Here is a 26,959-nt window from a genome sequence, read left to right as displayed (position 1 = left end):
TCGTCAGCAGAGCACCACGATTTCGGCCATAAGAAGTTCGAGGTTGTATGTAGAGGTCTAGCGGGTCGTGTGCTGGATCTGAAATTTGAAAATGGTTCAGTGGTTAGTAAAAAATTTTCCAGCTTTGACGAGTGACACCGTCGGTGACGTTGATCGAGTGACTGAATTGCGAGTGTGAGCGTATACTGATGCGGGTGAATGAAATGGTTATGTACAGGTATCGTAAAAAAACACTTGGCCCGGACGTAAGGGCTTTTTTATTAGAACGGAGGCATTTTTTGACAAACCAACTTCACACGACTGATCAAGTTCTTCTTTACAGCATGTGACCTTCAGCTGTATTTTCAGGAAAAGCCTTTTGATTGATTCGAAGGGCCACACAGGTGGTTAAATCATCAATCTTTTTTGTAAGTATCAAACCGTAAGTATTGTTAACCAGGCAGTTGCATTATGAGTAAATATAAAATTTTAGTCGTGGATTTTGGTATTAAGGGCCAAAAATAATAAGAACACACGATTATTGAAATAAGGAAATTTATTAGATAAGTGAATTATAATCAATTATTTTAAACTGATTCAATATGTATAAAATTAAAAAAAAAGAGTTACATATCATTCAGCTAATTTACTCTCTTTCAAGCTTGTATATTAGTACCAATATACGTTTCTATAATCAATTATTTTAAAAATTCTTGGCTTATAATTAAACAAATTATAAAATTAAAAAAGAAATATTAAAAACTAACGTATCAATCAGCATATTTGTTTCGTCTCTTGTTGTCAAGACCGCAAATAAAAACATGCTTCTGCATGTCAAACTTGTAGTAACTACGGTAAGGACACTTGTTGCATGTGAATCGAGGCTTTTTGCCGCACACATAATTCACGTGACGAGTTAAGTTCCTTTTTGCAGTGTAAGATTTGCCGCATTTCTCGCAAGCAAATTCTGATTGGTTAGGTCTACTACTATGGTCGGAAATGTCCAGTGGGTCATGATCCGGATCTGGAATTTGAAGATGGTTAAAATGTTAATTGCGATGCATGTTATCGGGGTATCAAAGAGGTACAGAAGTTAGTATATAGGGTACTTGTGTTAGAAATTAACGCATTTCGCTCGATGAACCTAACGCACGGATAATGTCGCTGCTTATTATAGAAAACCCATGCATCGAAATAGGGAGGCAGAAATAACGAAAAGCCGTAGGCATAGAAAATTGTGTATTTGAGACGTGATTTACGAAAATTTATATTTTCACATACAGTCATTCCAGAATTGTGCATCGTCATAATCGAACAAAAGAATTATACTAATTTTTCCACCTATTTATTGTCAGCATTGAAAGCTCCAGAGCTTCTCCTTTGCTTGCAGGCTACCTCGTGCCTCTGCATGTTAAACCTGTAGTAACACTGGTAGGAGCAGTTAGCGCACGTGAAACTGGGCTGTTTGCCGCACTCGTACTTTTCGTGGCGACTCAAGTTGCCCATCGTTGTATAAGATTTTCCGCAGCGGCCACAGCAGAAGTTTCCCGATTGAGACAGAGGTTTATTCGAGTCTGCGATTATGGAAGTGGACATGTTATAATTTGATCCGGACGGGGGCCAGACGTCGAGAAACTGATAGTTCGTCCAATCTGGGTAACCTGGGATTGAAAAATAAAATATGCGAGGATTAGTATTGTCGTGATGCCGCAAAGGTGCCAATTTTAAGATATGAGAGGGATGAGATGTATACATGGTGATTGAGATAGAGAAGTAGAGTGAAAAGGGATGAAACGCGACGTTGTAAATATACATTTTTATTGTATATGACGTTGTTAAATTTTACAAGAATTTTTGTGTATGATTACATATCAACAGGGCTTATATAATTCCCATATATGAATAAGAACGTTTGTTAAGAAAAAGGTCAAAATAATTATGAACACATACTGATAAAAAGAAAATGACGCTGGAATGAACAATCGACTTTGAATTCATTACGATTTGGTCATCCGATAAAATTACATCTTATAATTAGAAAAATGTTTAAGTATTCTTTATGCGCCCTATACTATCCACTCCATCGATACCGTAACGAAACGCATTTTACGCAAATATTCATTAAAATCATTCGACCTCACTGCCATTCTACTCATCTCCGATCCTCCCGTGATCGGCCCCGAGCTGCTCGTGATCGAGAACGTAATCAATTTTAGAATCCTGATGACACCTCGCCATGTGGTTCTGCACAGTGAACTTGTAGAAAGCCCGATAACTGCAGCAGGGACAGGAAAATCTCGGCTGTTTCTGGCACTCGTACTTCATGTGTCGCGTCAAGTTCTTGGCATAGTTGTAGAGCTTTCCGCAACGCGGACACGTGTTGTGATCGGCTTTGGTTTTGCCGCGAAACTTGGGCCTTTTGTGCTTATCCTTGAGCCTTGGTAAGAGGATCCGGTCCAGTGGCGTTAGCATCAGCGGATCTAGTTCTGAAAAATAGAAATTAATCGTGTGTGAGGGTTTTTCGGGTTTTCAGAAGGTGGACGGTTACAGAGTTGGAGTTTAGGAATTAGATGTAGTTAGGGTTGTTAGATCAATCGAGGGTATTACTAGAGAGGTATTGCGTGCTACATTAATGTAAATAGGTCATGTTTTAGATTTAATTCCATAGTTAATATTGTACGAAAGTTCGTGACACCAATTATGCAAAATAAATCAATGTCACGTAACGCATGAGGAATTACAATTAGATTAAATAAATCTGTCCCACACGTAAAAAATTAAATTAAATAAGCATCTTAACTTAGGATAAATTCACTACGAGTTTCTTAATTAACTATTATCACTTCGGTCTCGTGGTACCTTGATCCACTCAACTACTTCTCATTCACTCGTCGCGACATCGTCGACGTGAATTTTCACAGGCTCGCCTCTGTGCAACTGCTGAATGTGCTGCTGTACGTTAGCCTTATACTTGCTCCTGTGCGGACAGTAGACGCAGCAAAACCTCGCCGGCTGGCCGCACTCGTACTTGATGTGTCGTCTCAGAGTAAAATCGTGCACGTAAGTCCGACCGCATTTGACGCACAAGTTGACGCGGTTTTGCAAGCTCGAGGGGCTGCCTCGAGGTTGCCATTTGGATGCACCGCTAGGAGGCATCCATATGAGCCCTGGAATTATATGTGATGAGTGATTAGTTATGAATCTTGCTGGGTTTGTATGGATTGCGTGTTTTGGATTTATTTTTTAATATTTTGAAAAATAATTGCAAAAAAAGTTACAGAGAGTTAGTTTCATATACTTGCGGTATAAGCATTTATAACATCTGGAACATCTAGAGGATCGGTTTTTGAGTTATTAGAAAAGCCTAGATTAGTGTGCACGTGTCTGTTGCATTGCGAGAAAAAACAAAACCTATTTTATTTTTGTTAATATACCATGTTTCGTATGTACATAAGCCGCGAACAAATATTCACGAGAGTTCGTTTTACAAATATGTCACGTCTCTGTGTTTCTGGGCGATGTGCATCTTTAGATTGATCTTTTGCTTGCTGCGGTAGTCGCAGCGAGGGCAGCGAAATCGTGGCTCAAGGCCACACTCATACTGGCGGTGTCGATTGAGTGTGCTCCTGTACTTGTAGATTTTTCCACATCCGTCACAGACAAAGCGGGGCTTAAATAGCGTCTGATTCGTTATGTCCGATGGATTTTCTGAAATGAAAAATATTATGATCGGTTAGTACAGGAGTAAACTTTGCGCGAAATTCAGAGAAGTTTAAAGACGGTGCTGAAGGTGTTGTCAGATTTTACGAGTAAGAATTATAATAGTAAAATTGTACAATTAGTTATTTCATTTATTGTTGGATCAACTGTAGCAAACGTTACAAACGCGATGTGAATAATATTACGAAACTATATTACAAAAGAATTAACGCATTTTATATTATCCTGTAAATAATAAATTCGTTGTGCTTATAGTCAAGAAAAATGCGTAAAAAAATATTGAAGATCATGGAAGAACATTTTCAACGTTAATTATTATTTATACTATACATTGAGATTCTACATTGTACGTTTGTATATATGCACGCATATTTCACATGATAATAATAATTTTATAAATCAGTAATATGTAATTCAATTAAAATGAATTCATCTATATCAACGTATAAAATGTGTGTCAACTATTCGTAGTCCAATGATTATAATATATGGCACAGATAAAAATCATGACTAATCAATATCTATTATTTATTATATAAAAATCTTATTCGAGAATCTCGAATCTCGATTGCGGTCGCAGCCGGATAAGGGTTTCTAACTCTGTTAATTCGTGTTTATTTATATTTACACAACAACATGAGCACTCATATCATAACCCTAATGCTTTTTTTTAAATATCAAAAGCTTCAAATGATATCCTAGTAGCAACATAAAATTCAATTTATACTAATAAAGATACACAACTTCATATTCGAAATATTGATTTCATACTAACACATCTCATTCGAAGATGGAAAGTATCCTCCGAACTAAACGATATTATGTATATAATCAACTACATCTTCGAATTCAAGCATTCTCGATTACACAGCACAGCTCTTCGTGAACTCTGTTAGACCTCCTCTTCAGGCAATTATTCAAATGGTATTTCAGATTATCTTTGCGCTTACACCTGTAATTGCAAAAGCTGCAACTAAACCTCGCTGGCTTGCCACACTCGTACTTCTGGTGTCGTCTCAGGGTATTGGGCCTCATGTAAGACTTGCCACAGTTCTGGCAAACGTTGTCGTGCACCCGAGCCGATGATCCTTGATTAATGTCACTCTGAAGTTCCATAACTTTATGAAGTCCTGAAGTCTGAAGTTCTTTCCTATCTATATTGTTAAAGTCCATGAGAGACTCAGAGTTAACGATGCGCAAACCCACTTTTTCCGCGTTGACGAAAGGCAGGTCGATCTCGTAGACATATTCTGGAAGCAGAAGTTAAAAATTTTGTTAGTAATGCTCTGGGGAATATCTGTCTGGGAGATATGCTGATAATCAAATATAGTTTCACAAGAACATAGAGCATTAGTTGATGATTGTAACTTACGTACGTTGCAAATCAAATTCCATGAGACATGAAACCTAAGAATGCAGCGATCAATGTTATAAAGGATGCCATGCTTGAAGTTAGATTTACAGGAATTCAAACAGCCAGATATTTTATTGAAAAATTAATCATTAAATTTATTTTAAGAATTATTCGACACAGTTCTTTGTACAACTGTCATAATCGATACGGTATGTGAGTACACATCAGCCACATCTTTTTTTACAGCTTGGTTAAAAAAAATTACTATACGCACTAGAAATAGTATGAGCATTCCTTTGTAAAAGCATACAACAAAATCGCGATACCATGAAAAATGGCAATTGCATTATATTATCTAATATAGATGATTTGTTGGTTTCTCAGTTGGCAGTACAAAAATTAAAAATTACAATTTCATTCATCTGATCTGATGTAGTCTCAATTATTCTGTCGAGATGAAACGTTTTCTGCCGCAAATCAATGCAAAATTGTGCTCAATTCGAATTTATGTATAACTTTGTTAAAATTAGCTAAAGATTGTTCGACAATGCTAGCGATATCAATGGTAACTTAAAAATTCATTCTACAAAAACGTCCGATACATGATCAATTAAAAACTCGACAGTCATTATTATTAGTCGTATAACCGTATGGTGATTACGTATAAAAATTGTTCTGACAACCTTCAAACAGTTTTTATCAAAGTTAGACAAACTCTTGACATATTTTTCTATATCTTATAAAACACACATTTTAAAAAATGATTAAAAAATGAAAAAGATCAAAATTTAAAAAGAAAATCTAGCTCCGCTTTATCGCGTCAGTCTCGGCTTCAATTTCTCTTTGTGGGAGTTGGCAATGTGGTAGTCCAAGTTATCCTTCCGCTTAGCCCTGTAGTTGCAGTACTGGCATTTGAATTTTGGCGCTTTTCCGCATTCCCACTTAAGATGACGAGCCAGTGTGTAGTGCCACTTGTAGGATCTTCCGCATTGATGGCAGACGTTCGGGTAATCAGGTTTTACCAGTAGTGGTGGTACCGGTGGCACGAGACTGCTCACTATCTCCTCTCGTCTCAAGACGGTTAGCTTGATTTTCTGGAATGGCTCGGGTGGTTCATAATCAGGGATGATGATATCTGTAACTGAAAAATAAAATTTATTAGTCGAGATTCGAGCTTGTGGGAGGTTTGCTAAGGGGCTTTTTACGGGGGTCGTTTTTTCATGCCTTACTTACGTTAGATAGTACGATCGACAAATATTTTGTTATTGCACGCATACATGAATTCGAAAGAATAATGCAGATGAATGAGGGAATTGATGATTATATTTTTATATTTTTATATGAGTTTTATATTTTTCTGAGGATTGGAAAAAACACGTCGACAGTTATGCAGTTCGCTTTATTGCAGAAGATTATGATTGTATTATATTATAATTGCACGTTCATACAAAATACTTATGGTATATTGGAAAAATACACGATTACTGAGATATTACAAAGTAATGGATACAGTAGTTTGATTATAAATTTCTTTATAATATTTGCTTCAGTATTCAGGGGTAAAAATATAATACTGTACTGAGCTTTCGAGCCACTCTACTTGAAACATAAATTCAAGCGCACGACTTCGTTTATTCAAAATTCATCCCTACAACTATATGTAACAGGACTTTCGAGTTTTCTGTTTTCCATTGCTTAACTATATTATAACTAATAATCCACGTCCTTCAGCTTTCCCTTGTGCCTGTGGGCTATGTGCGTCAGCAAATGCGTCCTGTATTTGGCCCAGTACTCACAGTACCTGCACTTGAATCTCGGAGGTTGGTCGCATTCGTATTTCTTGTGTCGGATGAGCGAACAATGTCGCTTGTAAGATTTGCCGCACTTCTCGCATTGGTTGACGCTAGATTCCAGTTTTTTTCCATCACCACAGAGAGATTCGGTGCTCACGATGCTGAAGTGTAGTTCGGGACTTTCTGCAAGAGTTTCGGGTATGTCATCGCAGGGGATGAATAGTGTATCTGAAAAATAAAGAAATCCGTGGTGTTAGTGAAAAGTGGAGGGATTTCGGTAGGTCAACTATAAGCGGAGCCTTTACCTGTTTTACAACGTATACGTGTGAACATAAAAACAAAATTAGTGTTTTAATAACGTGATCCATATTACAACGGAATTAGGGTTGATTCGAGGTAATCTCTCATGCAGGTTTACCCTTGATAAAGGAATGGAATCGTTAGAAGAATGTACTGTATGAACAAAGATTTTTCTTTTATTGAATCATTAAAAAAAAAACGCATATGATTGCAAGTCATCAACGATAAACTTGAAGTCTTTATCTATGTGGCACGATTGCGTGTTAGACTTAACGTTTCCCTTACGCTTGGACCTATAAGGGCAGTAATAGCACTCAAATCTCGGCAGCTTTCCACACTCGTATTTATGATGGCTTGTCATGTGCTTCCGGTACTTGTAGGCTTTTCCGCAGTTACCGCAAATGTATCCACGATTGACACTTTTAAAAATTTCTTTGCTGTAAGGATGTATTCTCGTATCACCTGAAAATAAAAGGTAATGTATCAGTTATGGTTTCCAAGAGGTGTAGAAAACATGAAAAATCTTTTGATTAGAGAAAATGAAATGGCGAAACGATGACGATTTCAGACGAAAATATATTTGTTCTTATTTTGAACGAACGTACACGTGAAGCAATGGAAATATGTACAATACTGAATGTAAATCTTGCATCACAAAGGTTTAGATCACAACTCCATATCCCCATGACAGACACACCACATACATACAAATCCACACATATTACAAAGACAGCTCATTCATCGACGCTGTACTTAATGGGTTTGTTCCTATGCTTATTCGCAATATGTTTCTGAATATGATCTTTGTGCTTAGCTCTATGGGAACAATAGCAACAGCAGAATCTTCTGTGCTGGCCACACTCGTACTTGAGGTGACGCTTCAAGTGATACGTGTGTTTGTAAGATTTTCCACACTGGTGGCAGGTATTCGCAAATCCCTGAGCGGCTGCAACGTCGTGGGATTGAATACCCTCCCAACGTTGTCCTGGTAGGAGGGAAATGTCGTAATTTGAGATGTAGTAGCCTGTAAGGGAAACGTTTGTATTAATTGATCAATTTTTTCATGGGGATGCAGGTTTATATGTGCATGAATAGAGTGTAGTGTTGAGCGTTGCTTTTGAAAAAAATAAAAATTAAATCCCTATAAGTTTACAGATACACATAAATAAATTTCATATTCTATAGAATTTCTATCAATTTATCGATGTTACCTGAAAATGAGAAAGGTGTGTTTGCAGCATCTTGGAGACTTGTCATAGTTGGAATTCGTATATATGAATTCGGGAATAGGCTTATAGGCTTTTGAGGGAAAGCAAATGCCTAAGTACTTGTCATAATGAACTCTTTATTTTAAAACATCATTATATTTTAAATATAATAAAAAAGATTAAATCAATTGAGATTAAAATGCCAAAACTTCATTTATCCCTTCCATTTCTTGACGTTACTTAAAACATCGGTCAGGGCGGCAAGAAGATCTTCAGGTTTAGTTGTCAACGACTTTTCGTTTCTCGTTTTCATTATTGTAGCTATTATAAAAAAGTATATACATGTTAGTTCGGAATCCCCCAGACAAAAAATAATTTTTTAAAATATCGACGCATATTATTACCATCCATCATCATGCAGAACTCCGTGGGCTTGAATTTAATTTTATTTTTGTTTACCTTCGAGGTTCTAACGGCAGTAAACATATTTGCCAGACCTTTCACCATGAATTTTTTAAGCATTCTCACCATCGATTTGCTTATGACGTCATTTTTATCTATGTGAGTGCGCAGGTCTAGATACTGGAACAATTATAAGAATCAATATTTTAGTAAAATGTTCTCGCCGCGACAATTCTCAATATGAAATCGCGTATAGAATTTCTACTCACGATGTCATTTCTAAAGTTGATGTTTGTTTTTAATTTCTGTTCAAAATCTGCGAATTCTTCGAGCGTAGTCATGGGTATCTTCACTTTGTACTTAGCGAAAAAATCTGTAATTGGGTTCTCTAGATGAGCAACGCTTATAGAGGCGATTTCGCGGGGTATAGCATCTTGCCTTTGCTTGACAGAAGTAATGTCGTTGCTCATTTGGGCGAGTCGCATTAAAACAGCTGTTTCAAATTCTGAAATCAAAAGGAATCAGTGTTAATAAACGGTCACGAGATTATTGAAAAAAAAATCGTTTACTCACCAGACTTGCCTGCGATATTCTCCAAGTGAATAACAGGCGCATCAGTGAGTAGGTCCTCCACGTAACCAGAGAGTCTTTCCAAAGTGACCGCTGTAATGAATAAAAAGTATAATCGTATGCTTTCTTCGAGTAATTTTCCACTTGCTTCAGTCGAAGTGAACAAGTACCTGCGCCTGGTTTAGGTTGCTTCTTTTGCAGTCGCCGTTCAGCAGACTGGAATTCTTTGTTCTCGACGTCCACGAAGACGAAGCCTGAAAAACAAGAAATAATTGCAGTTAGTTTGCTGCTGGTCACTTTTACAGTTTGACGTTTTGAAAATATATAGGCACGTATGAGCTTTGATGTTGGGAATAGTTTTTCGGATCACCGAAAATCGATACGATCGATAATTTGGTTTAGAAATATTATAAGGTCCATGCTTAAAATTATATTTACACGAATTAGTACTAAACTTACTACGATCAGTGTAAATGCTGACGTGTATGTGTAAGTTTGACGAGGGTACGATGAAAATATAAAAATGTAAAATATTATCGTTCAGATTTTTTTATTAAAAAAATACTGATGTCTCAATAAATTTACAATGAAAAACAGTGTTATAATAACGCTGTCAACGAGAAAAATATTGAAGAATTTAATCCTTGATAAATTCTATAGGCTCGCTCGGGTGTTTATGTTTTATATGGGACTTCATATTGTACTTTCGCCACGTGCGATGCGAACAATAAGTACAACGATACCGCGGTTCTTTTCCACATTCATCTTTCTGATGACTGGACAGATGCTTGAAATGCTTGTACGACCTGCCACACTGATGGCAGACATTTGAGTTATTTGGATTGAATTTCTTCTGTTGTGGTCGTACAATAGTGATCTCTTGCGAAGCAACGACTGGTTCATCGATAGCCATGAACATAAAGTCTGAAATCAAAAAAATATTTTTGTTAGTTTGAGGAAGAGTGCTTACATTAAACGTCACATGCATGACAAGATTATTAGACATATTACATTGGGTGAAAACAAAACGATCGATATTCATCAAAATAAGTATTTTATTTGTAATTAATACAAAAAAACGTAAAATAAGAAATTATAGAATCAAAATACAAAAAAAATTGAAATTAAAAATACAAAAAAAAAGTGACTTTGCATAACAAAAATGCAACTTATCTTCCTCGTGTGTAAAAATTAAATTTCACCTCATTTACTATCAAAAAGTTCTCGCACCACAATCTTTTTGCCCTTGTGCTTCAAGCGGATGTGCACGTACATATTGCACTTTCGGTTGCATCGATGCTCACAGTAGGGACAGCCAAATCCTGGCGGTTTACCACACTCGTACAGCTCGTGCCGCCAGAGACTCGCTTGGTGAGAATAGCTCTTGCCGCATTTGATACAGGCGAATTGAGCTACGAACTTCTTGTTCATCGGGTTCTTGTAAGCTTTACTCATCGACACGCATTCGACGATGCGCAAGTCGCTATTCGAGTGCGGCGACGGTGGTTCGTCGCACGAGACGTAGATAAAACCTGGAATTTAAAAAATTTAATGATTGTTTAGAGTTACGTTCGCGTGAGGATCGATGAGGCGAGTTTTTACTCGATTGGTGTTAGTGCGGATTTATTAAGGTTGTTCCAATGTACATTATAGGATGAGGTTAAAAGTATAAGTGCTTTACAGCTATGTGACAATCGACTGCCAATTTACAGCGTGTGGTTGCAAAACGAGGCGGACGAGGTGTACTGAAAAAGCTACGACGTCCTTTAAAAATATTCAAATTTATTCTAGTTTAATAACCCATGAGAAATATTAAATGTACAAACTTCATAGTGCATATGAAAACATTCGTATAATTTATTAGAACAAAGTGATACTTATTTATACTCTCATGTTTAACTCTAAAAAATATAAAATTAGACCCAATACCATAAGTTCATCGATAAAACAATTTCGTAATTTTCATGAAAATCAATCTCCCTGATCAGAGCCCTGATCCCCAAAATCAACAGCTTCCACGAGAGGCAACTCTTTGTGCACTCTCTTCTGATGGGCAATGACATTGCAAGGCCTCTTGCATCTGTACAAACATCTGGGACAACCAAATCTGGCTGCTTTTCCACATTCAAAGTCGACGTGTCGCTTGAGATGTCTAAAGTGCTTGTACGATTTGCCGCAACGCACGCAGATGTGCAGAGCTGAGCACTCGACGTATTCCGTCGGTGCTGTTGGTACTGGAATTTCTTTGGGCAGAGAATCTTCGATGACCAGCGGGTCCGAACTAAGATCGAAGGATGACCAGGATGCGTAAGTGTTGTCTGAAAATGAAAGAGAGAATATTAGCGAGAAAATTTTTTTGATCAAGTTACTTTTAAAGGTGTTGTTAGTTAAAGTTAGTAGAGTAAGTGCTGCAGGGTTGACATAGTTCAAACACTTAGATTAGTAGTTTTTCGAGCTTAGTGCGTAAGCTTTTATTTGATAGTGAAAAATTATATTATGTACATAGGATTTCTTCCGCTCTCGTACAGTTATGTGGCAGCATTATATTTTCACAGTCGTTAATTTGACAAAAATTTATCACAAAATACAAAATTTATATTATTATTATTCATATGGTTAGACTTATATTTAAAAAAACGTATGTTATATTATCGCTATGGTTATGTACTATGCATTTTTACAAACAACACGCGTCAACAGACCAGTTTTTCCCACTTGATGTTCAACGAAAATTCTGAGGAGTAACCAGATTGTTCGAATCTTCCAAATCGATGTATCCAACTTTCAGAGTAGGATGTTTGCTTCTCACGTGACCGTAGACATTGTACGTCCTCTTGGTCACGTAATTGCAATAGGGACAGGCGAACCTCGGCTTTTGGAAGCAGACGTACTTAAGGTGTTGCGTGAGATTGTCGTGTCTGTTGTAGACGCTCGAACAGTTCGGACATGGAAACGATTTGTCCAGGTTGCTCGTTTTATCGCTACCACTGCGCTGTTTCGGAGCTTTATTGGGACATCTCTGAGAAGCGAGTACATCGAAGGCAACCTGGGTCTCGTTTAGATCTATACCGATTTTAAATAGGTCCATGTCACAGAATTGGAACAAGTCCCAGTCTGAAACGAAAAAATTGAGAGCTTTGTTAGTGGGTCAAGGCGGACAAATTTGCGAGGTTCACGAGCAAGTATCATGCGGACGTAAATGCTCTATTTCTACTTTGACAATTAGCATCTGCAACAAACAAACAAATAAAAGACAAACACTGACTTATTAACATGGAGTAATGCACAAGGATTCATACTTACGTTTTGTAGCAAAATTAATCGATTAAATAAAACCAAATATTATAAAATAAATGTACACTCCAAAGAAGAAAATAATGGATGGAAAACGAATTCAATCATTAGCTATAAAATAGCTTTTATTTGAAGTTCGTCGAATACATTTACAGTAGTCAATATTGAGCGTCAATAAATGAAAAAATTCAAGAGGTGCTTCACCTCAAGCAATACTGCTCACAATCTTAAATCGCTTTAAAAAAATTTGAACACACACATATTTCACAAAATATACAAAAAGTAACTTTATCAATACAGCATTATAGGAAACACGTCTTCGTTCTTATGTCTACCATTAATATGCCTCATCACGTTGCTTCTATGATAACTACGATGGTTGCAACGAGGACAAGCGAATCTCGGCTCCTTTCCACACTCGCACTTAAGATGACGTTTCAACGATTCCGGATTCACGTATGCCTTGCCGCAATTATGACACACGTATCTACGCGCCAGGCGCGAATACGTTCTTGGAGCATCACAGTTGACGTATGCAAACTTTTGTAGATGAATGTGGGCTGAAACAGAAAGGACGTGCGTTAAATTAGTACATTGAGCAGTGAGACGATGCTGACGATTGGACACATTTAATTTCGAGTCAGAGGTATAATGGGAAGTAAAGTTCGGTAAAACGCGCTGAAAAAAATTGAAGTACAAAAGAATCTTGCTTAAAAATTCAATATTTATTCTTAACATCTGAAAATCGTAGTTTTTTAAATTTTAATACATATGCAAATTGTATATTTAACACTAAGTATTCGCTTTCTATGTACATAGTCTTTTTATGTAATTAATTACGCGAGAAAAGTTTTGTCGGATAAATCAAACACTTATAAAAATATCATTATTCACATTCTTTGTAACTAGCTATATCAGGATTCTAAAGTAAGATCGCAAATGACAACTAATAATTCGTAACTCTAAAGGGAAATTAAGTAACTAAACGACAAAGAATCGCATTAATACTCCTACGTAATAAGACACTTCAATGGATGTACTCAATTGATTAGAAAAAAAAATAACTTAAATCGCAGTTCCTGTAGGTGCTCCTTGAGTTGTCTTAAATACATCAACGTAATAAACTTTCTCCCCTAGGTGATACTCCCTGACGTGTCTGTAAGTATGCGATGTTTTCTTACTGCGAAACTCGCAGTAGGGGCACTTGAATCTAGGACTCTGTCCACATTCGTACTTAAGGTGTCTGGTGAAACAGCCCTTTCGCATAAATCCTGCTGGGCACTGATGACAAAGGAATTTTTTGCCCTCGCGCGATCTGCGGCTCTGAGCAGAACTCGTGTCTGAAAAGGTATTCACCTTCATCCCTTCCGCCATCATGTTGCTCGAGACGTTGACGTAGAAGAAACCTGTAACAAGTGAATTTTTCTGGTTAGTACAAATATGGATGGCATTGGAAATGAGGAGTGACTAATGTGATTGAGATGTTTTAGTAGGTAATGGTATACAGTCTTATAACTATGAATTACTGGGTTGAATCTGCTGCTTCAGTTAATTTCATTTTCTTCATTTTGTCGTGAAATAGCAGACAACTTTCACCCGATGCATCGGCATTGCAAGCATGCGTGAATTAAGGGAGAAAATTAGGAATAAAATAATTTTTATGTACGGTGTATCAAGAATAATTTATTTTTACATAATATCTTAAAGTGATCCATCTATTATTTAACAATTTTATTAAAAAAAAAATCGTATAAATTATTGTACTACAGAAATACGTAGCATACAAAACAATTTGTACATTTCACAACTAATATTATTCTACAGAATCTGCGTCATTTAGACTCGATTTTTTTGTCCGGATGAGCATTCCACATATGTACGATCAAGTTACTCTTGCTCTTGGATCGATAATTGCAGTAGGGGCAGAAGTAAGTATCCAACCTTTTACACTCCCCATTCAGATGGCGAGACAGACTTATTTGACGGTCGTAAGATCTGCCGCACATCTTGCACTTGAACTTTTGATCATTGGCATGCTGTTGTTTGAGATTGTAAGTTCGCATAGCTATTACAGGTAGCCTCTTCACAGTACGGAATATTCTTTTTTGAGGAGACGTCTCTTTCACTACGCCTACCTCTACGTCATTTTGACAGTCTACGAAGGCGAAATCTGCAACTGAAAAATTAGTAACAGGTTATTATCATAATAGTAAAATTCATCTCTAACTTTTACTAAATTAGTTGACTACATCGTTATCGATTAGTTCACAAGGGCTTTAATTGACAAGACTGTACTCGATGATTTGTGGTATTCGTTTGTATTATTTTCTTAGCTAAAAATATCGTTAAATTACAAAATCGTCGAAGTCATTACAACAGAAAATTGTACAAATCGACCTTAACTGAATACAATCCGATGGTACTCTTCATCGCACACATGACATTTATTTATGCGATATTTCATGTCCTCCATATCACGAGTCAATTGTGGAACCAAGCATCGTTTATTCATTTTCAGCCAGTTCCATGACTACCGGTTCCAAACCTGGATGTCTCAGCCTTATATGAGTCACCATGTTACCTTTTTGCTTAGTTCGATGCGAGCAGTAGGGACAACCGAATCCAGGCTTTTTGCCGCACTCGTGTCTACAATGACGCTTCAAAGATTCCGGATTCAGATATCCCTTGCCGCACTTTTCGCACACGTATCTACGCTCGCGCTGATCCGCAGGTATGGGTGCGTAACAGTCGACGTATGCAAATCCCGGTAGTAGAAAATTACCTGGAACAGAGAGGACGTTCGTTAAGTTAGCGATGGATCGATTTATTGAAAAACGATTCAGCAGGTAGAGGCAAAACGGTAGTTAATAGAGTAGGTATGAGTTTGTCGAGTCATCTGCTGTTAAAAGTATCTGTATCCACTAATCAAAGAACCAAAATAGTAAGAAGATAGAACCGATGTTTTAGAGTCAATATTTATTTTTAATATTTAAAATTCGATTCTTAGCATATTATAGTTTTCTATCATAGTTTTATGGTTTGTGCGAAATCGACGGGCCGCGTATACCTATGTCAGTTTGAGAACTTGTTCTTGCAAGCCTTTGTGCTTCGTTCTCAGGTGAATTACGACATTATACCGCTGCTTGGATCGCTGATCACAGTAGGGACAACCAGAGAGGTTTCAATTTGAAAACCTCTTTTAGATCTGTCGCCGTACGTAGGCAATGGTCCATCGCAGTAAACGTACGCTAATCCTAAAATTGAAAAATTTTACAGTACTGTCAGAGCTCCCCTGATAGCAGCGTTCCCGAGAAAGTACCTGGAAACTACCGAGAGTTTTCAAATCTAGCAGGTTTTCAGAGTAGAATCTAGATGAAAACCCCGATAAATCAGACATGATTTCTGGAAGAAATCTCGGTAGAAATTTTCTTCACTATAATTTGTTCATATAACCTTACTTTTCACACCAATGATCCTGCTCTTCATTGACATTGTTTGAAAATATTCATAAATTGATGAATATATATACCCTATAAATTCATCTACAATGTATTTTAAAGGGGAAACATGATTTTTAAGGTGCACATTAATAGTAAAAACCTAACCCTACACATAGATGCTCTCATACATGACAGTATGTACAGCATTGTGCACTGACTGACTTTGTGTTGTTCAAGTGCAATTACTATGTGAAAAGTGTCATCGATGCTCAAAGTCACCAATGATGAGGTTTGCACAGGTATTTCAAATCTCATCAGTATGCGAGCGCAGTCACTATCAAGCACCAAATCTCTCATAATCATGCTAAATCCATGATGTTGAAGGTGGATGTCTGTTCTTTTGCGTTAAGACTTGTTCAATTATTTAGAAACAGACTGCCATATCAGTTTTTACTTAACAGTCTTGGTTCGGCTTTTCACCCTGAACCCTATGGCTTTGGCGTCAAAAAATACAGGTTGGTCTATACATGAAAGGCGAATTCATATCAGCTAGAATGAATTCAACTCAATATATTGTTACAACATGCCAACACAAATTAAGTTGTAAAATTTCAGCTGTCTAAGTATGATAGTTTTCAAGTGAGAGCAAAATCAAATTTTATTGATTTCGATTACTTTTTTTCACTATTTTATTTTGGCTCTCATTTGAAAACTATCATACTTAGACAACTGAAATTTTACAACTTAATTTGTGTTGGCATGTTGTAACAATATATTGAGTTGAATGCATTCTAGCTGATATGAATTCGCCTTTCATATATAGACCAACCTGTATTTTTTGACGTCGAAGCCATAGGGTTCAGGGTGAAAAGCCGAACCAAGACTGTTAAGTAAAAACTAAGATAGCAGACTGTTTCTAAATAATTGAACAAGTCTTAATGCAAAAGAACAGACATCAAACTTCAATATCATGGATTTAGCATGATTATGAGAGATTTGGTGCTTGACAGTGACTGCGCTCGCATACTGATGAGATTTGAAATACCTGTGCAAACCTCATCATTGGTGACTTTGAGCATCGATGACACTTTTCACATAGTAATTGCACTTGAACAACACAAAGTCAGTCAGTACAGCATGCTTGTACATACTGTCATACATGACAGTATGCATGTGTAGGGTTAGGTTTTCACTCTTAATGGGCACTTTTTGAAAATCATATTTTCCCTTTAAAATCATTCTAAATGAATTTATAGGCTAAATATTCATTATTCAACATTTACTGAAACTGTGAAAACTGTAGTTCTGTCCGCTATGCTATTCTGCTGTATAATATAGCAGACAGCCTCTACAATACGCGTCATATACTTCTAGTATGCCTGTGCCTGGCCTGAACCGTACGCGCATGCGCAAAAAATTAAGAGAAAAACTTCTGCTACTCGGGTTTCAGCGTAGAAACTACGCATATTTCTAGACGGATTCTGGGTTTCATTTCTACCGAGTCGCTAGGGAACGGGCCAGAACTTATTGGCCATTTGCTACCAAGGGATCGTTGGTTATAGTTACGGCTTGTGGACAGAACGAGACAAACTTTCTAATTAGTGTTTATAGTACGAACGAAACATCGAACATTTGTTAATATAGTATCACCGGTGTTATAGTCGTGATTATATAGGTATGAATAGGCAAACAAAAATTTATGCTGGTGATTATTTATTCATTGCGTGCAACCCTTACCTACTTTTATGAAATAAAAATATTATTTATCATAATACAGCTAGTAACAATCGTTAAAAAAAATTATAATAAAGCATTTTTGAAGATCATTTTCACACAATTTTCTGGAAAATCATATTTTTGTATTAGTATTGGAGTGTATGAAAAGACATGTGGACAACTGTAAACGAAAAATTTGCTCATTCGTACGTACCGTAATGGTTTAATTACTCGAGTTAAGGTATAACACGGATCCTGGAATTCAAAAATTGAAAAATGTGGGCTATACATATTTTTTTTAGTTAACGAGCGTAACGATGATGTACGACGGTTTACCCTGTACTCCCAGTTAGGACAGATTACAGATTTACGGGAAAATAGACGAAACGAGACAAAACGAGTTAATGATTTGGTTATAAATAAAACGATCAGATTTTATAGTGAACCTAAATAATTTATTTAAGTGTATAATATATGACAGTGGTTCACGGTTGATCGCATTATTGATCGCGAGATCTACGATATCGCTACACTTAAACTGGCACTCGCGCTTTTGTCCATATAACAAATATTATGAAATAACAATTCGCATAAGTCAATATTATGAGTAAATTCACAATAATGCTTAGTGAAGTTTCACAGTAATGCTCAGTTCGCTAAGAAATAACTTATAAGCTACAGTTCTTATTTATATAGTTAATAAACCGATAAAATATGCATTATAATAACTGCTAGAATAATTAATGTTGGAAAAAGAGCTTTAATGTAAATGCTAGTTCGTCGACAATGACCGTATGCATAAAAAGTTAAAAGAATTTTAATCGGACGCCTCGTACTACGCTTTGCACACAAACATTCAGCAGTCAGTAAGCACGACCGAGCTGATCAGCTGTACGCCGTGTAACGAAACCGATTTCAATCAAATTAAAAAACGTCGCTTTTTTATAGATGCCTGACTCAATTTGTAAATAGCAAGTTTAACTCGAGTCCGCATAACGTATAAACCTACTCACGTGAACAGCAACGCCGACTATGCGCATGCGCGAGGCCGCCATGACAGGCCTGAGCGTCATGCTGGAGTCACCTAGGCCAGGTTTTCAATCGGGACGTCACGAAGCAACGCTGCCTTATTGACATCTCAGCAATGGATCAGCTTTCACCACTCGTTCGCACGGGACAATTCAAGCACGTGGATTAGTTGATAAACACCGGACAACAAGCACTATACACTGCACGCGGCCGATCGATGCGAAAAACAGACATCATAGTTTAGAGAACGCGAGGACGCACAAATATTCTCAAGATTCACGTTCGCATCAAAGCTGGGAACAACGCACATCACTCCTCTGCAGCTGGACTCACACTGGCTTATACTGGAAGCGTAGCGTTGTCGTTCTCGACCGCAGCGGCCAGTGACGTCCCTACCCCCACTTCCATAGGTCAGCTGATCAGGCCTGAGGCATGCACAGTGACGAGGCATACCTGCGCGGCCGTAGCCTTCGTAAGAGTGGCCTGAAATTTTCCAGGTTTTCGCGGTCTTTAGCGCTGAGTACGGATATGCCCCTTATAAGCTTCAAGTTTATGATGCTTCTGTCGACCGCTTCGTGATCCCTTTCGTAGACCGAGAGACAGCCGTCGAGTACTTTTATGCTAGAGACAGCTGCGCATATTTTTACATTTTTTCACCGTCACATCCTTGCCTGCGTGCTTCGTTCTAATGTGCTTGTACAGATTGTACTGACACTTCGATCGTCTGTTACAGTAGGGACAGCCAAACTCTTGCTCTACGAGTTTGTGGGGTAACAGTACTACTTTACCACACTCTTTCCATACTTGCTTATGCTTGACTGATTTTACTTTTGTGCTTGATTTCGATGTCTTCGGAATTGTCAATTTTCTTATGGACCGATTTTTCAGACGATGCGCACCTGCTGCTGGCTCGCGCTGATGCAGACCTATCCTGAAAGTTGAAATAATTATTGATTAGTTCAAACGATTTTGTTTTTTTTTTATTTTAATCTACGTGGAAATGTTATAAAACTGAGTGCGCACTCAATTTACTTACAGATATTTAATTTATTATTACTATCAGAGAAGGAAATTTTGAAAGTTTTACTATTTTTCTGAAGAAGATAATTTATTTCTTATACATAAATAAGGAAATGACACATCATACAATACAGCGTTTGAGGTATGGAAAAAATCATTAAGAAACGGGTATACAATCGATAGTAATACAGAATAAATTATATAAATCAATAAAAAAGAGTAAGCAAATCGGTTTGAGTATAAATTAATCAATAGCTTTCGACTAGTAGCGTATGTATACTGTAACGCAAATATTTGTCATATTTGCTATTCATAATCAATTCAATACTGTGTATTTCAATAAATCGAATGAGATTACTTTGTAAATTTGTGCCTCACATTGTGCATACTTTGGAAGAATAAAACAGTATTAAATATTATCATTTAATACTAATGAAATAGATTCATAAACGTCTATAAATCTCTGAGCATAGAGAAGTCGATTCTTTAATTTTTGCTCGCTCTGTACATTTATCGAATTTGAAGTAACTTCAGTAAATGCATCACACAGCTGTATAATACACGCGATGCTTACAGTAATAAAGATTAAAAAAAACACAATTATTAAAAAAAAGCTCGGCTTTTCCTATAAAAAAAAATCACACGCGTCAGATCATTCATCGACAAAAATATTCTTAGTCTTAGCCGTCATGGTACTCCTCTTCCCAGCCATCACAGCCTCATCTGCATAGATATCCACGCAGTAGACCTTCTCGCCGTCGTGTTTGTTTCTCACGTGATTGTAAATACTCGAGGTCCATTTGGTCCTGTACGAGCAATATGGACACTTGAACCTTGGCTCCTGCCCACACTCGTAGCGCAAGTGACGCGTGAGCGATGCCTTCTCCGAAAATCCAGTCGGACAGTTTGGACAGGGAAAGTTCTTCTCCTTCGTTGGTGGTCGAGGTTGTGGAGATTTACTGGTTGGTTCTTTCTTCGGTAAAAGCGGTATCTGTATCTTCGTCAGGGACTTTAGCCAGTCTGAAAGTAGAAAAGTCGATGTTGTTAGTTTGAGAATTTTAGAGGAGCGTAGAAACTAGTGCTTGAAAACTATAGAGGATTATCATTACAGGAAGTGAGACGAGCGTAAGAATTGGAAATACGGTGGACTATTTTTTTAAAAAAGTAAAAAGGAGATTCAATTATAAAAGTGGGAAAGAAGACACATTGAAATGTCTTGTAATAAATATTGTCAACGAAAGCTGAGAAAAGTAAAGGTAAAATCGTGTTTTATCAGAGAATAATTTATATTTTTAGATTTTTTAAATATAATCCATGTAAAACTTTTATTAGTATTCATAAGGCATACATTCACGTATAATCTATATCAAAATGTTTTGCATTATTATATCCAAATAATTCTAAGCTATACATTTTCAACGCAAGTAAAAGGTATATTATAACACACAACCAACAAAATTAAAATGCACAAAATTCTAAAATTGAAACAAACACTTTTTTGTATTGCTGTAGAATCGATGGGAACAAATTTTATTTATTTTGTGATTTCATCTTCGATGGCTTTCTTCCCCTTTTGACAATTCCCAGCAGATTGATCACGTAAACCTTTTTGGACTCGTGTCTTCTTTTCACGTGGCATTTGACATTGGTCACCCACTTGGACTTATACTCGCAATATGGGCACTGGAATCGCGGTTCCTTAAAACATTCGAAATTCCTGTGTTGAATCATCGTCCTTTGATGACTGAAAGTTTTTTCACACTTGTAGCATTGAAATTTCTGCTCCGAGTCTTCCACAGATCGTCTCTTTGTCCTGTATAATTTCTTACGGGTCTTCTCCTTGAGGCTGGGCTGTGATTGCGAATTTTTCGGCGATTTTGGTGGAATATAGTCGTTGTCAAAGTAGAGACGATTAGGTATGATGCGACGCTTGCCGTCACGACGAGAATCGAAGATGCCCAGATGATCCTTAGGCTGAACAGAAGCGGAAGGTGATGTTGATGCTTCTTTCGCTGTATCTTCGACTTCGTTGTAGTAGTCGTCAGTAGGCTCTTCTTTTATTACGATGTCGGTGAAAGTATCGTAGCCTGCAATTAAAAAATAAAATGGTTAGAGATAAAAACGATTGAAACCTGCACAAACTAGGTGTGAGTATAGGTCTACGATCAACAACTTTGGATGGGAAAATGGATAGAAAATGTTAATCCGTTTACATTTTTCATTCATTTATTTTTCCTTTTTTTAAAGAATAATTTCGGTGATCAACCAAGAGCTGTGGGGTACGTGTTCAATAATTTGTTTAACGATAAAAATATACAATAAGACATATTATTAAACTCTTTATTTAGCAAATATACTTATTAACTACATATATTGTTTTCAAATTCTCTACAAAATCGTCAGTCCTCTATTTGATAAAAAATCGCATAATCTTATAATGTAAACAACTTTTTAATAATTATTAAATATCTTTAAAACATTTTATCAACGCTTATACATAGACAATTTTTTAAGAGTTTTAAATATAGAACATAGATTAAAAGTTAACACGCGTATTACATAGAATTTTCTAATCAAATATGGCTCACTTAAATATACATTTTTCAATTTTTCTCAGCAGGTGACGAATCTTTCGACGAAGATTGATCTTGTTCCCCTAATCTGCCGTCTTGTCGAAGATTGAAAACAAGCGAATTCAAATCCACGGCAAAAGATCGTACTATGTTCGGTTGAGACGAGGTCGTAATAGTTGGAGGCGCAGTTGTATTTGGTTTAAGCGATATTTTGACTCGCGGTTGCATCAAGATTTTACGAAGCTGAGACTCGCTGGTGCTTGTGCTTGTGCTTGGCTGAGATAAGTTTGTTTCCGGCGTAGGCTCGACTGTGCTCGACTGAGACGAACTAGTTTTTACTGGAGAAGATATTGGATTTGACTGAGAAAAGACGGTATTCGTTGGGGTCAAGATCGTGCTGGGCTGAGAAAAGGCTGCGTTTGGTTGAGGTAATGTTGGACTGGGTTGAGATAAGATGAAAATCGGCATCTGACTTGTCGCTGGATAAAATATTTTGTCGTTCGTTATTTGCAAAGTTGGATTCGTTTGCTTTGTTGCTGCGTTTTGAGATGACGATGCCTTTGTAGAACAAGCTTGCTGTTCCACGACGATTGGGACAGGCTGGTGTTGAGCTGCTAGTTCAAAGTTTGATGTTTTTTTCTGTAGCTTACTTTTTAATATCGAGGTTACTTTCTTCTTGCGAGTTTTCACTTTGATATTTCCAGCACTTTTGCCGAGTATGGAATTTATATGGTCCAATCGTTCTCCCTGATTTCCTGTAATTTCTACGTGTTGAGATGGCTGTATAGTTTTCGGATCTGGAATTTGTTGCAATATGTAGACAAATCCTTGATTTGATTTTTTATCTTGTATGGTAGTCAAGGCATTTGTGTCTACGTTCATCTGATGTGCTTGACTCGTTGCTGGACTTCCTAAAGTATAGACAGACTCTATCACTGGTAAATCGTTTGCTTGTTTTTGGATTTTAATCAACGATATTTCCGGCGATGGATCTAATGATTGAACATTGATTTCGGGTACATCAGACGTGAGGTCGATAAGCTCTTGTTTGATTTCGTCAATCTGGATATCTATAAATAAAATCAAAGAAAATTAGAAAAATCGCAATTACTGGTTGTCTGAGACAAAAATTGTTAGTCGGTGAAAAAGTGGTTAGATGATACAAAGTTAATTTTTTAGTAAGCTACAGCATATCTGCCTTCGATTGAGTTTCAATATATATGGAAAATTCAGATTAATCCAAAACATTTTGATTTTTTTTATTAATTGATGTAAATAATTATAACATACATGCTTTGTTTTTGAAACTAGATCCAACGTATTTTAAATATGATTACAATATTTATTTGCGGATCAAACTTTTAGCTAGCAATGAGATTTAGCAGGAACTTTTGTGTTTACATTTTAATATATAATAATAAAATAATAAAAAAATTAATTCTGTTATTTACAATCCTTACAATGTAAATATTTAACAAATAGCGAATTTCATACTTATAAAACAAATATGCATATTGCATATAGGTACAAAATTAATGCTATAACATAAAAAATCGACGTAAAACTATCGATCTTTTAACAACAGTATAAAATTATATTTTGCGAAACCTTCAAAGCAAATTCTTTCGCAGAAGAACGTCGACCACGTAGATAGCCCTGTTGGGATGAAGTCTCCTGACATGTGTCCTCACGTTAGGCGAGTGTTTGGTTCTGTATTCGCAGTATGGACAGTTAAATCTGGGCTGTTGTCCACACTGAAACTTGAGATGGTTGTGAAGATTATTTTTACGAGTAAAAGTGGTGGCGCAACGTGGGCACTGAAACCGACCGTCCATCTGTGCGTGGACGTCCATTGGATGAGGTGGTAGTTGCTGAAAAGTACCTGAAACAGAAATGTCACGACATTGTTGTTAGTGAGAGAACGTTTTGGTGGTCAGTGACACGTCGGAGATTATATAGTTTTTCGTGGCGTATGAATACTGGTTCACTCCTAGATGTGTGAACCTTTTGTAGAATTAGTAATCGTAAGCTTTGTTGATATCACCTGTTAAACTAGACTCTATTTACAAATATGTTAAGTTGTGAACATCAATTTTTATGAGCGTGTGTAGGTTGTACGATACTTACATCGGCGATTCTGAGCTGTCGTATTATTTATGAAATTGAGATTAAGAAAAATAAATTTTTAATTAATTATTCACGTTGAAAAGGTTACTCATAGCCATTTTATTTTTATAGTTGCTTATTACAAATAAAATTTTACCCTTCTGACAAGTTCTTAATCATTCAAATTTGGTATAATATATACTGTAAATGAAAAAGTAATGTAATCTTTGTCCAAAAGTTTCAATACACAAGCACACTACTTATAACGAACTAAGTAGTCTTACGCAGTACAGCATTTCATCAAACGACAAAATTACATTGCAAAACAAAAGCCTCCGTAAGCGCAGACTAGAGTCATTTTGGCACTTTTTAATTATCAATTGTGCTGACAAAGAATTAGTTTCAAAAACAAATCATATCGAACATCGGTCAACCCACATGTCCATCTCATTACCCTAGGTGAAACTAAGCGGATCGGGCGGAGTCGTCCGCCAATCCTCGTACACGTGCGTCTTCTCGTGGTCCCTCTGATGATGTCGATGCTTGAACCGCTTTCCGCAATGCTGACACTTAAATCTCGGCCCAACGCCACACTCGAGCCTCAGGTGCCTCAACAGGTTGCTCCGGTGGTTGTAGGTGCGACCGCAACGATCACACGGAAAACACGGCGTTGCTCGATTTGGCCCAGGCCTGTTCACTGAAACAGAAAGGAAGAGTTGACGGTTAAAGCGGACTGTCGAAAGGGTTGACTCTGAATTTAATATTTTTGTTTTAATATGGGAGTGATGAGAAAGGCGACGATTATATACGCGAATTTTGATACACACGGTATTGTGATGTGCTGCTGGGAGTGTTGTCAGAGAAAATTCATTAATTTTGGTGCGTGAATGGCGTAACAGAGCTCCACACTTTGCTTTTATTGTTACCAATTTATTTTCAACGCTACATATTTTAACAACTTGTGAACATGACGTAGCATTTACATAACATTTGTCGGTATCTATCGGTCTGAATAAGAATTTCTCTTTATATTTCATTGTCGATAACAATAATGGCAGTTTTCAGGCTTACCTTGACTAGTTTTTTACAAATTTTTTTTTTACAAAATACAAATAGTAGTAACTTTTCGTCTTTGTTCTTGAGAATCTTATGATACGTATAAAATATGATTATGGCAAATCGTAATAGTTAATATTTTTACACATAAAAACTTTAAATTTCGTGTATAACTAAAAACTGAAAAATGAGAGTAATTAAGTACTTTAAAAGTAAAGTAAAAATATACAAATAAAAAAAATCAAGTCTCAGGACTTCTGATGCGTCCTCATGTGCAGTACAAGATTGTGCTTATGCTTGGACTTCTTATGGCAAATAGGACACTCGAATTGTGGCTCTACGCCACATTCGAACTTCATGTGTCTGTTGAGCGAATGCGACCTGCTATAATTATTTCCGCATCGGGGACAAGAGTATCCCGCGGACTCTTTGGGCTGCTCCAAAAATTGCTCCAGTTCGTCCTTCGCAGACTCGACCTCGAGCTCCGCTGAGGGATTTTTCATCTCGTTCTCGGCGAGAAGACGCAGGTAAAGCGTCTGATACTGGTAGAATCGGTCTATGACGGCCGAGGCGTTTGATTCTAGAACAGAAGAGGAACGTGTTTTGTCAGGAGATTCGACTCGCGGTCAAGTCTTCCCGTGGAGTAAACAGGTTGGTTCGTCTTGGCGATTTTTTTTTTTTTTTTTGCAGGATCGAGCTCTTGAGGGTATAACACAGATCTGTTTTACTTCGAATTGTCGATAGGGATACATTTGAGGTGAAGCAGGCTCGCATTTCTCGGATCCTTTGGATTTGAAGTCTCGAAAAATGTTAAGAGCGGGATAATCGGCACACATAATGGCAGGGACGGACGAACACAGATAAGCTTTTTGACACAAGAAGATTATACCAGTCACCAAAAAGCAACCACGAACCCGGGACTCGTCATTTCGCACTTTTTTTCGTGTGAGAAATCGGTCTTTCAATTTATAGGATATTGTCAGTGACAATCAATTTTTCATTATAAAAATAGCGACAAAAGTGTCTAAGATATTTCATTCGACGTATTATTCACTCTTCTTCGATTTAGCGATCTTATGCGAAGTTTCGAGTGGGGACAATCCTGAAACATAAATTAAAGTATTAGATAAGGCAGTAGAATGATGTTCGGACACGTTAAAAATATTGAAAGCTGCGAGGAAGCCAAGAAAAATAAATACCAATAGGTACAGGTAATAATTTTAATACTAATTTTATTTATGGATTACATAATTTTAACAAAACTATGTGCATTTGTAAAAAATAAGTAGGTAAACAAATTGTGAAAATAAACCATATTTACAGTCATCAGCATATTATTTAACAACGTTTTACTGATGAGAAAGTTTCTTCGACGCTAATAGCACATTATACTTTTGTA

At 36.9% G+C, this 26,959-nt stretch overlaps 3 protein-coding genes across 26 annotated transcripts in view; all 3 read right to left on the bottom strand.

Annotated features, from left to right (window-relative positions):
- Positions 1 to 26,959, bottom strand: part of LOC100123363 (longitudinals lacking) — a 280,984-nt gene that overhangs the window by 117,109 nt on the left and 136,916 nt on the right. For 2 of the 24 annotated variants that reach the window (XM_031931305.2, XM_032600542.1), the window contains exons 7-11: positions 9,497 to 9,580; positions 9,330 to 9,419; positions 9,026 to 9,261; positions 8,759 to 8,936; positions 8,472 to 8,675 (exon numbers count right to left, since the gene is read on the bottom strand). The exons of 19 other annotated variants lie outside the window; for them this stretch is intronic. In XM_031931305.2, the coding sequence (XP_031787165.1) occupies positions 8,569 to 8,675; positions 8,759 to 8,936; positions 9,026 to 9,261; positions 9,330 to 9,419; positions 9,497 to 9,580 (695 nt within the window). In that variant the 3' untranslated portion in view covers positions 8,472 to 8,568. Of the gene's footprint in view, positions 1 to 8,471; positions 8,676 to 8,758; positions 8,937 to 9,025; positions 9,262 to 9,329; positions 9,420 to 9,496; positions 9,581 to 10,069; positions 10,251 to 10,556; positions 10,859 to 22,149; positions 23,469 to 26,959 lie in introns of those variants that run through there. 3 more of the 24 variants (XM_032600528.1, XM_031931289.2, XM_032600530.1) reach the window with 3 other exon arrangements.
- On the bottom strand, positions 6,434 to 7,331 carry LOC107981102 (longitudinals lacking protein, isoforms A/B/D/L). The gene is made up of 2 exons (XM_016985602.3): positions 7,152 to 7,331; positions 6,434 to 7,074 (listed from the first exon to the last, which is right to left on the bottom strand). Exons 1-2 carry the CDS (start codon positions 7,177 to 7,179, stop codon positions 6,764 to 6,766), a joined length of 339 nt encoding a protein of 112 aa, XP_016841091.1. The 5' UTR covers positions 7,180 to 7,331; the 3' UTR covers positions 6,434 to 6,763.
- Positions 7,703 to 8,463, bottom strand: LOC116417584 (longitudinals lacking protein, isoforms A/B/D/L-like). The gene is made up of 2 exons (XM_031931324.1): positions 8,358 to 8,463; positions 7,703 to 8,170 (listed from the first exon to the last, which is right to left on the bottom strand). The coding sequence occupies exons 1-2, from the start codon at positions 8,401 to 8,403 to the stop codon at positions 7,881 to 7,883; spliced, it is 336 nt and encodes a 111-aa protein (XP_031787184.1). The 5' UTR covers positions 8,404 to 8,463; the 3' UTR covers positions 7,703 to 7,880.

Source organism: Nasonia vitripennis, chromosome 5 (assembly GCF_009193385.2).
Source record: "Nasonia vitripennis strain AsymCx chromosome 5, Nvit_psr_1.1, whole genome shotgun sequence".
Taxonomy (NCBI): domain Eukaryota; kingdom Metazoa; phylum Arthropoda; class Insecta; order Hymenoptera; family Pteromalidae; genus Nasonia; species Nasonia vitripennis.
Note: the sequence above shows the minus strand (reverse complement) of the source record. Positions and strands in the feature narration are given on the sequence as shown.